Source organism: Podarcis gaigeae (assembly GCF_964106915.1).
Source record: "Podarcis gaigeae genome assembly, chromosome: 2".
Taxonomy (NCBI): domain Eukaryota; kingdom Metazoa; phylum Chordata; class Lepidosauria; order Squamata; family Lacertidae; genus Podarcis; species Podarcis gaigeae.
Genome location: NC_139679.1, coordinates 5,731,433 through 5,745,341, shown reverse-complemented (window position 1 = coordinate 5,745,341; position 13,909 = coordinate 5,731,433). Strand labels below are relative to the sequence as shown.

The following is a 13,909-nucleotide window of genomic DNA, read 5'->3' as shown; positions in this document are numbered from 1 at the left end:
CCTCCCCAGTTTATCTACATCGCAGGCGGTTCACTGCAACGCGAAGCTCAGGAACAGGAAGGGTATCGAGGATGCGCGAAGAAGCATCTTCTCTCTCACCCACGCGCGCCTTTCCAGACTCCCGCGTTGCGGAAGAGCCGTGGGCCGCCGAGCTCCAGCCAGCAGAAACGCACGCGTCGTACACGTGTGGGGCGGGCAGAAGAGGAGAGGGTCTGAAGGCTGAACACGGGGGCCGGAGGCGGGGGCGCCTAGACGCAAAGGCTCCTTTCCCGTTTGCACCAGAGACCCCCACTTCCACGCGAGATCTAAGCTCCGTCGCGGGCCCCTCTTGCGCGCGGCTTCTGCCACGTGCCTCTTGGGCCGTGTGGACGCGCGACGGGGGACGCGCGACGGGGGACACACGCCTGGTGGTGGCAGCTCCCTGTGGAATCTACAGGCAGAGACACGCGTGGGCGATTCGTGCGCATCCTTACCAAAGGGGCTGGGCGCGCAGCCGCAGCTCTGAGCCAGCCAGCGCGGCGTGTTTTTAAAACGGTGCCCCACTCCTCCTCCATCGCCCTCGCTTCGCTTCTTCTCCCGCGTTCACACAGGCCCTCGTGCTGCCACCTCCCCGTGGCGTTGCGCGTTGCCGTGGTGCTCGCTCCCAATTCCCTTCTCCCTCTCCGCCTCTCTCTGTCGCTCCTTCCCCGGGGATGGACGCCACCTTCCCCGCAGTCGAGACGAGGGAAGATCGGAGGCTGCTGTTCTGCCCCTGCGCTGGTTGAGCATGGCGGTTTTTTCCCTGGCATTTTTGGTGCCACGCTGTTGGGCGTGGGAAGGGAGGGCAGAGAAGATGGCTTTCGGGAGAGGTGAGGTGAGGGGGTGCCCATCCTCCTCCTCCCACTGGAATCACACTTAGGTGTTCATAGAACTATGGAATTGTAAAGTTGGAAGGATATCCAAGAGTCATCTATTCCTGCCCACAGCCATCCCTGGGTGGGCTGGAACCACCAGCCAGACCAGCCAGACACACTGACCCATTGCATATTTTTGTTGTTGTTTAGTCGTTTAGTCATGTCGGACTCTTCGTGACCCCCTGGACCAGAGCATGCCAGGCCCTCCTGTCTTCCACTGCCTCCCGCAGTTTGGTCAAACTCATGCTGGTAGCTTCGAGAACACCATCCAACCATCTCGTCCTCTGTCGTCCCCTTCTCCTTGTGCCCTCCATCTTTCCCAACATCAGGGTCTTCTCCAGGGAGTCTTCTCTTCTCATGAGCTGGCCAAAGTATTGGAGCCTCAGCTTCACGATTTGTCCTTCCAGTGAGCACTCAGGGCTGATTTCCTTAAGAATGGATCGGTTTGTTCTTCTTGCAGTCCATGGGACTCTCAAGAGTCTCCTCCAGCACTATAATTCAAAAGCATCAATTCTTCGGCGATCTGCCTTCTTTATGGTCCAGCTCTCACTTCCATACATCACTACTGGGAAAACCATAGCTTTTACTATACGGACCTTTGTCGGCAAGGTGATGTCTCTACTTTTTAAGATGCTGTCTAGTTGCGTATTTTACAATATTGTAAAATACCAAAATAATAAATACACATTTTATGTGTGTAAGGCAGGGGTCAGCAACCTTTTTCAGCTGTGGGCCGGTCCACTGTCCCTCAGACCTTGTGGGGGGCCAGACTATATTTGGAAGAAGAAAAAAGAACAAATTCTTATGCCCCACAAATAATCTAGAGGTGCATTTTAAATAAAAGCACACATTCTGCTCATGTAAAAACATGCTGATTCCCAGACCGTCCATAGGCCAGATTGAGAAGGTGATTGGGCCGGATCTGGCCCACGGGCCTTAGGTTGCCTACCCCTGGTGTAAGGTATCCTTCTGGAAGCAGTTGGCGCCAAAACCAGGCATAGGCTGCTGCTATGTTTTCCTTGCAGCTTAGGTTGCAGCCCTAGTTTCACTTTCCTGGGAGTAAGCCCCATTGAATTCCACAGGGTTTGCTTCTGAGTAGACATGCCTACTATTAATCTGTGAAAACTGAAGCGGAAGGGGGATTAAAAGTGCAAACCCCACTGATGAACTACCTCTTTTCTTTTAAAGTTAATGGGGGAAGCAGCCAGGACTTTCAGATTCCCATTTTTTTTAAGGGAGGGGGAATTCCTGCATCTCTTACATTGCTGAGCAAAAAGGAGAATTTTGGGAAATGGAGCTTCACTTATTAGAAGCTTCCCTGCTTTTGTCTTTTTTAAAAAATAATATTTATTAAGGTTTCAAATGATTACAGAAATAAAGACAAAGAAAAAAGAAAAAACAGTAAAAAAAGAGATACAATTAAAAAAAAGAAAAACCAAATCAATCTTTCCATACCTTATCTTTCATCTGCTTGTTTCCTTGACCTCCTCACACCTCCCTTTTTTGTATTCTAGTTCAAAAGTTATTTCAGCAAGGCCTTACCCTTTTTGCTTTTATCTTAATATTTTATCATAATATATTATGGCTTTACATTTTCACATGTTAACAATCCATTTTAACTTACCCCTTAAAAACATTACTGCTAAAACCACATAACATCATTCCAGCATCCCTCTAACATTTCTTAATTTTACAGTGTTTCTGTAAGTAGTCTTTAAATTTCTTCCGGTCTTCTTCTACCGACTCTTCTCCCTGGTCTCGGATTCTGCCAGTCATTTCCGCCAGTTCCCTGTAGTCCATCACTTTCATCTGCCATTCTTCCTGGGTGGGTAGATCTTGTGTCTAGAAGCTTCCCTGCTTTTGTCACAACTCTCCCTATCCGGTGCAACTGTTATAGAAGTACATCTCTCTCACACACACCACATTTAATGTAGCAGAGGGCGGTGGGGACTTGAGAGAGGTTTGGTCTAGTCAGGTGATGGGGAACCTTGTCCAACAGCAATTGGACGGCCACAGGTTTCCTACACCGATGTAGCCCTTTGAACTGTGCTGATGAGACCTTCTTGGGATCTTTCAGAGTTGCCAACTGATCCATCTTTTTATACCCAGAGCTGATGCTCCACTTATAGCCCACCTTACAGGGCTGTTGTGGAGGATTGCTGGCATAATGTACACAAAGTGTTGGGACATTTCAAATATGCAGCATTAATAATAATTTATTATTTGTACCCCGCCCATCTGGCTGGGTTTCCCCAGCCACTCTGGGCAGCTTCCAACAAAGATTAAAAATACATTAAAATGTCACACATTAAAAACTTCCCTAAACAGGGCTGCCTTCAGATGTCTTCTAAATGTCAGGTAGTTGTTTATCTCTTTGACATCTGGTGGGAGGGTGTTCCACAGGGCGGGTGCCACTACCGAGAAGGCCCTCTGTCTGGTTCCCTGTAGCTTTGCTTCTTGCAGTGAGGGAACTGCCAGAAAGCCCTCAGTGCTGGACCTCAGTGTCCGGGCAGAATGATGGGGGTGGAGATGCTCCTTCAGGTATACTGGGCATTAATAATGGTGGTGGCTGTTTTGGACTTCTAATAGGATGGCATTCCCAGATGCTTCCCTAGTGACATTGCTGTCGGTGTGTCATTTGTTAGAAACCCCATCTCCACCTTTAAAGACAATGCAGTCAGGTTGTCAGTGGCCGCCCAGGTTGCATCCTCATCCCTTCTTTACCTGAAGCCCCTCTGTTTTCCTTCTCTGAATTCCCACCTTGCTTAGATTGTAAGCTGTTTGGCGGGATGGTGGGGCAGCAGCACCTCTGGCAGCCTTTTCTTGTTCAGTATTGTGTGCACAGAATTTGTTAAGCTGATATAGGCAGGCCCCTTCCCTCAAGGAATTTGCCGGTGAAAACCAGCCAAGGAGAAGATAAGACAAGGCAGAGAGAAGTGGGAGCAAGGAAGGGATGTGGGCAAAGGCAACTGATGTGATTGAAGCTAGAAATGGGGACTCATCTGGGTTTCCTAAGGGGAAAGTAGGATTTGAGGAGGGATTTGAAGGAAGGAAGATAAAATATATGGTATGAAGTGCAGTGGAGAAATGGGAAAGGAGAGCTTGGCTGCCATAGGAATAAGATTTTAGGCAAACCAATAAATACCAACAGCACCAATTATATAATTTAGCATTTATGTAGCATGTGTCTGGTTCCTAAGGGCTTTTCTGAGAAATTCTTACAATAACAGCCCTGTAGGGGATGCCAGTATTATTGTCCTCGTATTGCAGATTGGGGGGGGGGGAGCAGGCTTCACCTGTCTGGAGGGTGCTAGGTTGGCAAAAGCTGGCTTAATGAATATGTGACTGAGGAGAGAAGGGCCTGAGGGATGAGGGACTTTTGCCATCTTTTTGTGGTGGGCCCTGCTCCTGTACCTTTAAGGACAGTAGAGCTGGTGGTTTCCTGGGATCAAGGTGCATGGTGGGAAAAGGTTCACCTATTGAGTTGGACGGGACCTCTGAGGGTCATCTGGTCCAACCCTCTGCAATGAAGGAATCTTTGGCTCCACCTGGGGCTCAGACCCACGATCCTGAGATTAAGTCTCATGCTCTACTGACTGAGCTATCACAGCAGTTCTTGTGAACGTATAGGAGCAGTCCTGGTGCAAAGTAAACAACACAGCTGCCACCCGGACCACTGAGCTGTTCTATACTAGAACAGAACTTGCTCTGACTTTGGGACATAGGAAACAGCCTTATGCTGAGAAAGACCCCTATTCCACCAACTCAGTACTGCACTGACTGGCAGTGGCTCTTTAAGATGTCACCAGGGTTGTCTGCCATCCCTACTGGGAGATGATGGGATTGAACCCACAAAGCAGATGCTCTACCACTTCCCCTTATATGCTCCAGCTTTCCCTATTTACTTGTCCATGGTACCTTGGCTGCCTGCATTTTGCCTTTGGGGAGATTTGGGGATCTAAAGAAATTCCCCACAAGCCATGTTCGGGTTCTTGCACAGTGCCCAAGTTTCCTTTGCACCTCAGCCATGCTGCGAACATTTCCTTGAATGCATCTGAGTTTCAGCTGTTCCATAAGTCTGACTATATATCTTGTGAAAATAAATGCTATAAAATATTGTTTAGGTTGCTGTTTAAAAAAAGGAGATTTCTTTTTTTCTTTTTGGCTTTACTAATAAGCTTTCATCCAAAACCAGCACAAAGCAGGTGATTGCACAGGAAATAAATATAGCATACAGCTAAGAGCCTTCAGCAGTTTATAATAGTGTGTGTGTGTTGGGTTGTGGAGAAGCGGGTAGCCTTCTGGCAGTGATTTTTAGTTCAAAGACAAGGGTGCTGTAATTATACAAGAGTGTCCTCTTTTTCCGGAGAGCTGTTGGAGGGTATCTAATTTGAATATTAAGGCTGCAGTCTTATATACTTCTGAGGAAATGTTAGCTGAGGAACAAGCTTTAAGAATTCTGATTTAACATCTCCACCATTGGCGTTGTAAAGCAGTTCCCAATTGTACCAGCCTCCACCAAGCTGCTACTTTCCAGATCTTTTGGACTATGACTCCCATCAGCCCCACTATTTGATCCTGGAGCTGATGGGGTCACGGCTGCGCTGGCTGGGGCTGATGGAGTCCTAGTCCAAAACATCTGCTAGGCATCATGTTGGCGAAGGCTGGACTATAGGCTATATTACACCTTGAACAGAAGAGTGCCTTAAGGCGCTATGGTTTAGCACTGTAGCTTCTGGCCCACTGTATTGACCCTGCCAGGGAAACCTCAAACATCACGGGGCTGGGGGGAGGTTAATACGTTTTTTAATCCTCTCTTTCTTCCATCATGGAATTGGAGGACATATGCCTGTGGTTTCCCATCTGGTATCCCATCCAGGCACACATCAGATCCACCCCTGCCAAGCTTAGCAACTTGCAAGGCTCTCAGCCTAAAAGTGCATGGAGTCCAAATGCACAGATTTTCAGAATTCAGTGTGAAACTGTGCGGAGAGGTACCTCTCCTTTCAGCGGCCATCTCAGAGAGAAGCTCTGGCAGGCCTCCTCAAATCAGGCTGCATCCTGACTTCCAGTATGGCCAAATGCCTCACCTCACTTGAGCTTTGAACCTTCTCCTCAGGGCTCCGCTGATTCGTACACCAGCCGCCCATCGCTGGACTCCGACGTGTCGCTCGAGGAGGAGCGCGAGGGGGTGAAGCGCGAAGTGGAGAACCAGGCTCAGCAACAACTCGAGAAAGCCAAGGTACTGGCAGGGGAGGGTACGCCAGCCTTGGTTTCAGCTAAGCAGATGTGGGGTGAGGACCTCTTTGTCCATGAAACAGCTTCCCCAGCGGCTCTGAATGCACGGAGGGAGGCAACCTGTGGCCTCCCATATATTTTGGTACCACAAGTCCCATCGTCTCCAGCCACTGGCCATGCCGGCTGGGGCTGATGGGAGTGGGAGTCCAAGACAACATCTGAGGAGCCACAGATTCCCCAGCCCTGCCCTGGTCCAGGAGGAGTGGACTGTAAGGAGCAGAAAATAATCTTTATGTTTTATGTAAACATCATACTGCTTTCTCATGAACATTCTGGAAAGGACTATTTCCAATCTGCCTTCAGGATAACGGCGCCTCAGTCCTCCCCCAAACAGTGACCTCAAAATGATCCATGATGACGGGGGTGGGCTGCTCTTCAACAACTTCTTGGTGGCCCCACATCTGCCCTTCATTTTGGCTTCTGAAGACTGCAGAGAGCAGGAGAGCGAGCAATTTTTGGCCTTCTTCTCACTGGTTTCCATGACTGCGGTTTCTTCTCCTTTCTGTAGATTACAATTGATGTAATCCTCACCCGTGTGTTCCAAAGACATCATACACAACACACACAAGCCAATGGGGTGGCATTTATTAGTGAATAAAAGAGAAACGGGCTACAATCCAGTATGGTAGGGAGCACATTTGGGTTGCCCTGGGTGTTCTGTTGCTGCAGCTAATGACTACACTAAGGGCCAAACTAGATATTACAAAGCAGATTCAGACAATAGTTTCCTGATCGTGGTTGTTGTGTATTTTTTTAATAAATAAAAAGCACTGTGTGAGGCTGTGGGTTTGATCTGAGGAGTGGGGGAGGGAGGGGTTGCTTTGGCCTTCCTACTCCTGCCATTCTCTTGCTCAAATTTGCTTCCCACAACTCTTTTTGTCACTTGCGCAAAGGAAGCATGGGAGTCTGAAGACTGTTAAATGTAATACTGGATTTGGCCTCATAAATCACTTTTCTATATAATCCATATTACATTAGTTGTGATACATATATGATATCATGGCAATATAGGTTGCTCTCGGTTCAAGCCTTGAACTCACTGTGGGAATGTTCCGGGAGGCAGGAGAGAATATATTGTTTTATTATATCCTTCCCAACTTGTGTTAACAAGTTCTACAATTTAGAAGAGTAACATTCCCCTTTTAAACTTACACAGCGGATAGGTTTGCCAGGCTTGTATAAGCCTCTAAAATAAGTTTCCTGGTAATTCCCCTTTGTTCCCTCTTAAAAAGAATAGACATGACACAGTCTTGTACAAAAATATAAAAGAGTTTACTCACACGTTCTGTTCACAGATGGATCCCAGAAGGCAGACTTAAGTTACAAGATATATACATGTGGAATCTATCCCATAAGGAGATAGTTCCTTTGTCCTCTCTTGGCTGGAAGCCAAGAGAGCATCTCAGGCTAAGGAGATGTTGCTTCTTTGAGGAATGGAGTCAGAGAGAGAGAGAGATGGCTGCCTCCCCTGTGCTATTTTGTTACCTGCACAGGTGAAGTCACGCCCCCTCTGGTCACATGTAGAGGAAGTTTGTCCCAGCCCAGGAGGAAACAGGAAGTTCCAACTGGCTGGTCCAGACACCCCCCTTTTCATGTCCACTCTAGGAATGCTGTATGTGACTGCTCTGTGTTTCACACCCCACACTCACGAGACAACCCCCTCTCCTTAAGTTCCCCTTACCTGCAAGGTGTGAATCTACTTTATAGGGCTGTTGCAAGGATTGCATATAAAGTGTTTTAAACACCTACAAGAAGAGAGGCCATCAGTGGGCTCTCTAACCAGCGAGAGTGGGAGCAGGTGTGTGGAAATATGCAAACTGAGTGAGCATCAGTCCTTTCCTCAGATGACTCCAACAGCCAAGTCAAACCTTGTGGAGTCTAGAGAATTTTCTAGAGAACTACAAACCACATTAAGGGGATCTTTTCCTTGTCTGGCTTCCTCAGTGGAGGGCTCTATGGTCCTTGGCCCATCAACTGCCCTCGAAACCCTTTGGAACTGGGCATAATCCCGAGAGTGACAGATCCTGCACATTTGTTCTTGAGAGGGAAGTGACGAGGTCCCATCTGACCTGGCGCTGACAGGCTCCCTCTCTGATTTCTTTTCCTCCTCAGAACAAGCCAGTCGCATTTGCTGTTCGTACCAATGTCAGCTACTGTGGGACTCTGGATGAGGAATGTCCTGTTCGTGACTCTGCCATCAACTTTGAAGCCAAAGACTTCTTGCACATCAAAGAGGTGGGGCCTGGGTGGAGATGGGGATAGGGAGAAGAGTTTTCAGCAACAGCTTGCAATTGTAGTACCTCTTTTTCCTGGAGGTACGATGCCACGTGCTGAATCGGGGGAGATTCAGGGCAGACAAAACCAGTACTATTCACACAGCGCATAAACAATGGAATTTGCTGCCAAAGGATGTAGTGATGGCTGTCAAATTGGACAGCTTTAAAAAGGAATTTGACAAATTCGTGGAGCATAATGGCTACTAGTCTTGATGATTGTGTACTAGCACCAAAATCAGAGTTGACATGGCCACTGTGGAAAACAGGATGCTGGACCAGATGGACCAGATTGGATATTATTGAATTTAGTGCTGTTTTTGTTGGCATCTATCTGACTTGGGAGACAATGGAGTGAGCCTCTGGGGGGCGAAATTAATAGCACTGAAGTGACCTTCCTGGTGTATATTGTGGTGTATGGTGGTCCTGGGCTGCACAGATGACAAGGATCCCCCCCCCCCCAGTGATATCCAAACAGAAAGCAAACTTCACTCTGGATTTGTGGAGAGTACTATTTTTCTTCTTCCAGAGATATCCCCCAAGGCAGCAAAGGTTTAATTTCAGTTTTCCTTCTCCTAGATGGGATGCCTTTCCAGGTGAATGAGCTCCATCTGCTCCTCACGTCCTCTACAGTGCTAGCTTCTCATCTATTACCATATTTTTTGCTCTATAAGACTCACTTTTTCCCTCCTAAAAAGTAAGGGGAAATGTGTGTACGTCTTATGGAGCGAATGCAGGTTGCACAGCTATCCCAGAAGCCAGAACAGCAAGAAGGATCGCTGCTTTCGATCCCTCTTGCTGTTCTGGCTTCTGGGATTCAGAATATATTTTTTTTCTTGTTTTCCTCCTCCAAAAACTAGGTGCGTCTTGTGGTCTGGTGCATCTTACAGAGCGAAAAATACGGTAAATCCTGCCGATTCTCTGATTGCTACAGCCAGTGGTTCTTCTGTCTGATATGTGACGTGAAATCTGGTCATAGCCTTCTGGTATTGAAGGGTCAGATCTTTAGCTACTGCAAGATTTATAGATGTTGGCTTGGTTTTTTGTTTTTTAAAATTAACATATTGTTACTCATCTTGAGGATTCAAAAATAGTAAAAAATATATCAGTTGTTTACATTAATAGTTTAACAAGTGAGAGATACTTCGCATTCCATCCCTCTTTTTCTATACCGCTACCTCGGGTTACATATGCTTCAGGTTACATATGCTTCAGGTTACAGACTCTGCTAACCCAGAAATATTACCTCGGGTTAAGAACTTTGCTTCAGGATGAGAACAGAAATTGTGCTTTGGCGGCGTGGCGGCAGCAGGAGGCTCCATTAGCTAAAGTGGTGCTTCAGGTTAAGAACAGTTTCAGGTTAAGAACAGACCTCCGAAACGAGTTAAGTTCTTAACCCGAGGTACCACTGTATATGGTAGGAAGGTGTCTTTAAAGGGTTTTTGACCCTACAGATCTGTGAAGCCTTAAGTAATTCATGACCCTCTACCATGATGTTTCTGCAGAAATACAGCAATGACTGGTGGATCGGGCGGCTAGTGAAGGAGGGGGGAGACATCGCTTTCATCCCCAGCCCACAGCGGCTGGAGGCCATTCGGCTGAAGCAGGAGCAGAAAGCCAGGTAAAAGGGCCTTCAGTGGGTGGGATGGCACATAACTCTGGCTCAGTCAGCCCCCCCCCCCAGCAAGAGAAAGGGGTGTGATGGTTTTCTGTGGTGGGAGGCAGGTTGTAAAACTGGCAGTAGTACTGTGTACCTCCCCCCCACCCCCATCTAAGTTCTTTGGTAGCTAAACTCAAACCGCTGTGTGATACTGTGCATGGTTTTTAATATACATGTTCAGGGACACTGATGCTATTTCAGCATCAGTGAAGAGCTACGTGAGATGCTAACTTAGGTCCTGTGAGCCACCTTCCCTATACAGCACTGGTCCTTGTTCCATTGAGAAAACTGGACTGTGGGAGGGTGTGCTTTCTTTAGGCAGCTGCTGAATCTTCCAGACTTTGCTTTCCTATTCGGAAAAAGCACATCCACACAAGCTTGAGCTCCACATTTCTCTCCAGTTGCCACACTGACTTTCTCTTTTCTCCCTCAATTAGGCAGTCTGGTAATCCCGCCATCAGCAACAGGCGATCGCCTCCCCCATCACTAGGTAAAACCTTAAACAGGTTTGGGTGTCTGCTGTGTTTCTGTGGGAGCCCTGAATGCAACCGCCTGAGAACCTTAGATTTTATTAAACTACAGAAGCAAGATCCTAGCCCTTACGGCTGCAGTGATACACTTGAAAATGACTGGTGAAATCTTAGCATGTTTTTGCTGACAGAAAAGCAAAGCAAAACTACCCACCCCCACTTTTGTTTGGAACAATTCTGGTTTGGTTTGGTTTATTTATTTCTTAAATTTGATATACTGCTTGTTTGTAAGGGGAAAAAACCCTCAAAGAAATTTACAAAAAGAAGAAAGCAATAAAATCATCAATATAAACAGTTCGAAACAGGCATTTGAAACATTCAGAAAATAATTTAAATCAGCAATAAGCTAAAAGCAGATTAAAACACATATCAGCATTCTACATATTTGGGTAGACTTGCCTAAACATGAATGTTTTTAGCAGGCACCAAAAAGTGAAGGTACTCGCCAGGTGAAAAATTTCTGACAAAATAAACTGCTCTGAAGCCAGATGCTAGTGTCAAATTGCACCACCTGCTGGAGCCAAAAATATTTTTTATTGTCTTGGGAATTTCACGTGCGGCAAGGGGAAGGCTCCTTGCATATGCTCAAAGACACTCTTTGAAGGAATTGTAGTAGAAGAGGCATTTCACCTATGCCAGCTCTTTCTCCCCCTTGCTAGTTTCACTTGAGAAACAGAGAGAGACCAAAAAGATCTTGCTGGAGGGGGGGTTAGACAGGCAGGGCCAAAAGGGAAGAACTGCCTCTCTCTGCCTGAACCCACCCAGACCTTGCATTTGTCAGCCTAGGCCAGGGATCGGCAAACTAAGGCCCAGGGGCCAGATCAGGCCTAATTGCCTTCAGGATCCGGCCCACGGACTATCCGTGGATCGGCATGGGGATTCTGTTTGTTCGGGCTGCACCATTCCCCCCCCCGCGCCATTCCATCCCGCCCCCTCTCCTTCACACACACCACGACGGCGGCGTCTCCTCCCTCCCTCCTCCTGGGTTCTCCCTGCCCTGCCTAGAGGAGGAAGGGAGCTGGGCTGAGCTGGCTGAGCGCCATTTTAAGCAGCTCCTCTCCAGAGCCAGCCCTTTCGTGCCGCTCATCTCCCCTCCGACGCTGCCCTGGTGCTCCTGTGGGCCAGAGAGCTGAGCAGACAAGCTCCTTCTCCCTACCCACGAGAAGTAGGGGCAATGGTGGTGGCAGCCCTTGGGAAGATAAGCGCAGCGGCTGCGGTTGGGGGGTTGGGAGGAGGACTACTTGCCCCCCTCGCCTCTTCTTCCAGCTCCCCCCCCCGGTGCCACTTCTACAGCCCACCACAAGGTTTGAGGGACGGTGGACCAGCCCGTGGCTAAAATCTTTGCCGACTTCTGGCTAGGCCCTTATTTGTGTGCCTCCTCCCTCAGAGGGAAGTGTAGAGGGCAGAAACAGGAGAGTGGTCCTTCTCAGTAGTGGATCCCTGTCCGTAGAATGTTCTCCCTAGAGAGAAGATGCACCAGGCGACATCACTACCAGCTTTTTAGGTGCCAGGCAAAGAGGGAGACTTACTGGTTGGTTGGTTCTTGTTCTGATTTTTATCATGTATTTTCTACTTTTATATTTTATTTTTATGTTGTGAACTGCCCTGAGATCTGTGGATGAAGGGTAGTATACAAATTTAATAATTAAAAAAAAATAAAATTCCTCTTCATGCAGACATTTAGCTTTGAATTGGGCTTATATGGTGTGATGATTCCCCTAGCTTGCATTGATGCTATCTTTTAATAGGGTGGAGTGGGAGATGTCTGGATTTCACTTTCCTTAGCACAAAATTTGGGTGCGATGCCCTGAGCACCAAATGTTAAATGCTTTTAATGTCATACACGCATAAGCCACTGCTGACTTCAAATGTATCCCTTTAAGACAAATTGGCCTAGGCCAGTGATGGCCAAACTTGGCCCTCCAGCTCTTTTGGGACTACAGTTCCCATCATCCCTGACCACTGGTCCTGTTGGCTAGGGATGATGGGAGTTGTAGTCCCAAAACAGCTGGAGGGACAAGTTTGGCCATGCCTGGCCTAGGCTTACTTTGTCCCTGCCCTGTCACATGATTTGGCAAATCAGAGGTTGTTTTAGGGTTGCACAACTGGCGCCACAATTGGTGCCGTGCTGCAGGGGGTGCCACAACAGTGAGGCCAGAGATGCCTTGCGAGAGTGAGGCCGGGGGAGAAGGGGTAACAGGAAGGCAGCCACCCCCCCACCCCAATTCCAACTCTCAAGGGATTAAAGCTCTTAAACTGCAGGTCCCCTTGTCTACCTTGTAGTCTTGTTCATTTGCTGATACTTCACTATTGACAACCCCGTATTTTCTTTTCCCCCCAACAAGCCAAACAGAAGCAAAAGCAGGTAAGGACTCGATGCTGGGATGACCCTCTTCTGTGCTGTGTCTTTTCCCTGCTAGCCAGTCCTACAAGCGGAGGACGGGGTGAACTATGAGGCCGTCCTCTCCAAGGCTGCATTTCCAGTATGCCTCTAAACCACATTCGAAACACATTTCCCCCCTCAGAGAATTCTGGGCACTGTAGTTCACCTCTGAGTTACAATTCCCAGCAATCCTCAACAAACTACAGTGCCCAGAATTCTTTGAGGGCCTCCCACGGAATGTGCTTCCAATATGCTTTGCACATACCTGTGTATGCAACTTAACTTTGAACAGAGTGGATTTCATGCTAGAATGGCATCCGAGGTGGAGCTGCCTTTGGCTGGAGCAGCCTGCAGTGATGGGGGTCTTCCCCCCTTACAGGGCGACCTGAATGTGTGCTGGGGGGCATTTTGCCCCATGTAGACCAGGATGCAATGGCAGCAGGCTTTTTAACCTGTTTTGATTGGGCTTCCTCCCCATGCTTAGCATAAAAATGTGAGAGGAGGGGAAGGCTGGTGGGCCGGGTGTCCACAGGAAGGAGGGGACAATTGCTGTCCCTAGTTTAGCCATAATTCCTTGATTGCCGGCTTTCATTTAAAAGGGGGAAGTACAGGTTCTATTCTTCCCATTTTTTGTTAAGAAACTAGCTTGCTCTCCCCTTTCAGTGTTTTACTCCCTGCCACCCAGAAAAATGCCCACATGTAGCGGTTTGGGTGGCTGCTGTGGGCGCAGTAGGAGGTGGCAGTGTAGGGCAGAGAAGAGGGGCTGGGGCTGAGCAGGTGAGGCCATTTCCTGTTGAAAGGAGTTCATAGCTTGTTGATACTGATATGATATTGTAGCAAAGCAAAAGGGATATAGGGGTGGTATCTGATAC

General features: G+C 47.9%; 1 protein-coding gene across 3 annotated transcripts in view; it reads left to right on the top strand.

The window, feature by feature from the left end:
* Positions 1-13,909, top strand: part of CACNB3 (calcium voltage-gated channel auxiliary subunit beta 3) — a 36,296-nt gene that overhangs the window by 14,025 nt on the left and 8,362 nt on the right. For all 3 annotated transcript variants that reach the window (XM_083729462.1, XM_083729461.1, XM_083729460.1), the window contains exons 2-6: positions 6,013-6,135; positions 8,304-8,426; positions 9,970-10,085; positions 10,562-10,614; positions 13,000-13,019. In XM_083729462.1, the coding sequence (XP_083585588.1) occupies positions 6,013-6,135; positions 8,304-8,426; positions 9,970-10,085; positions 10,562-10,614; positions 13,000-13,019 (435 nt within the window). The remainder of the gene's footprint in view (positions 1-6,012; positions 6,136-8,303; positions 8,427-9,969; positions 10,086-10,561; positions 10,615-12,999; positions 13,020-13,909) is intronic.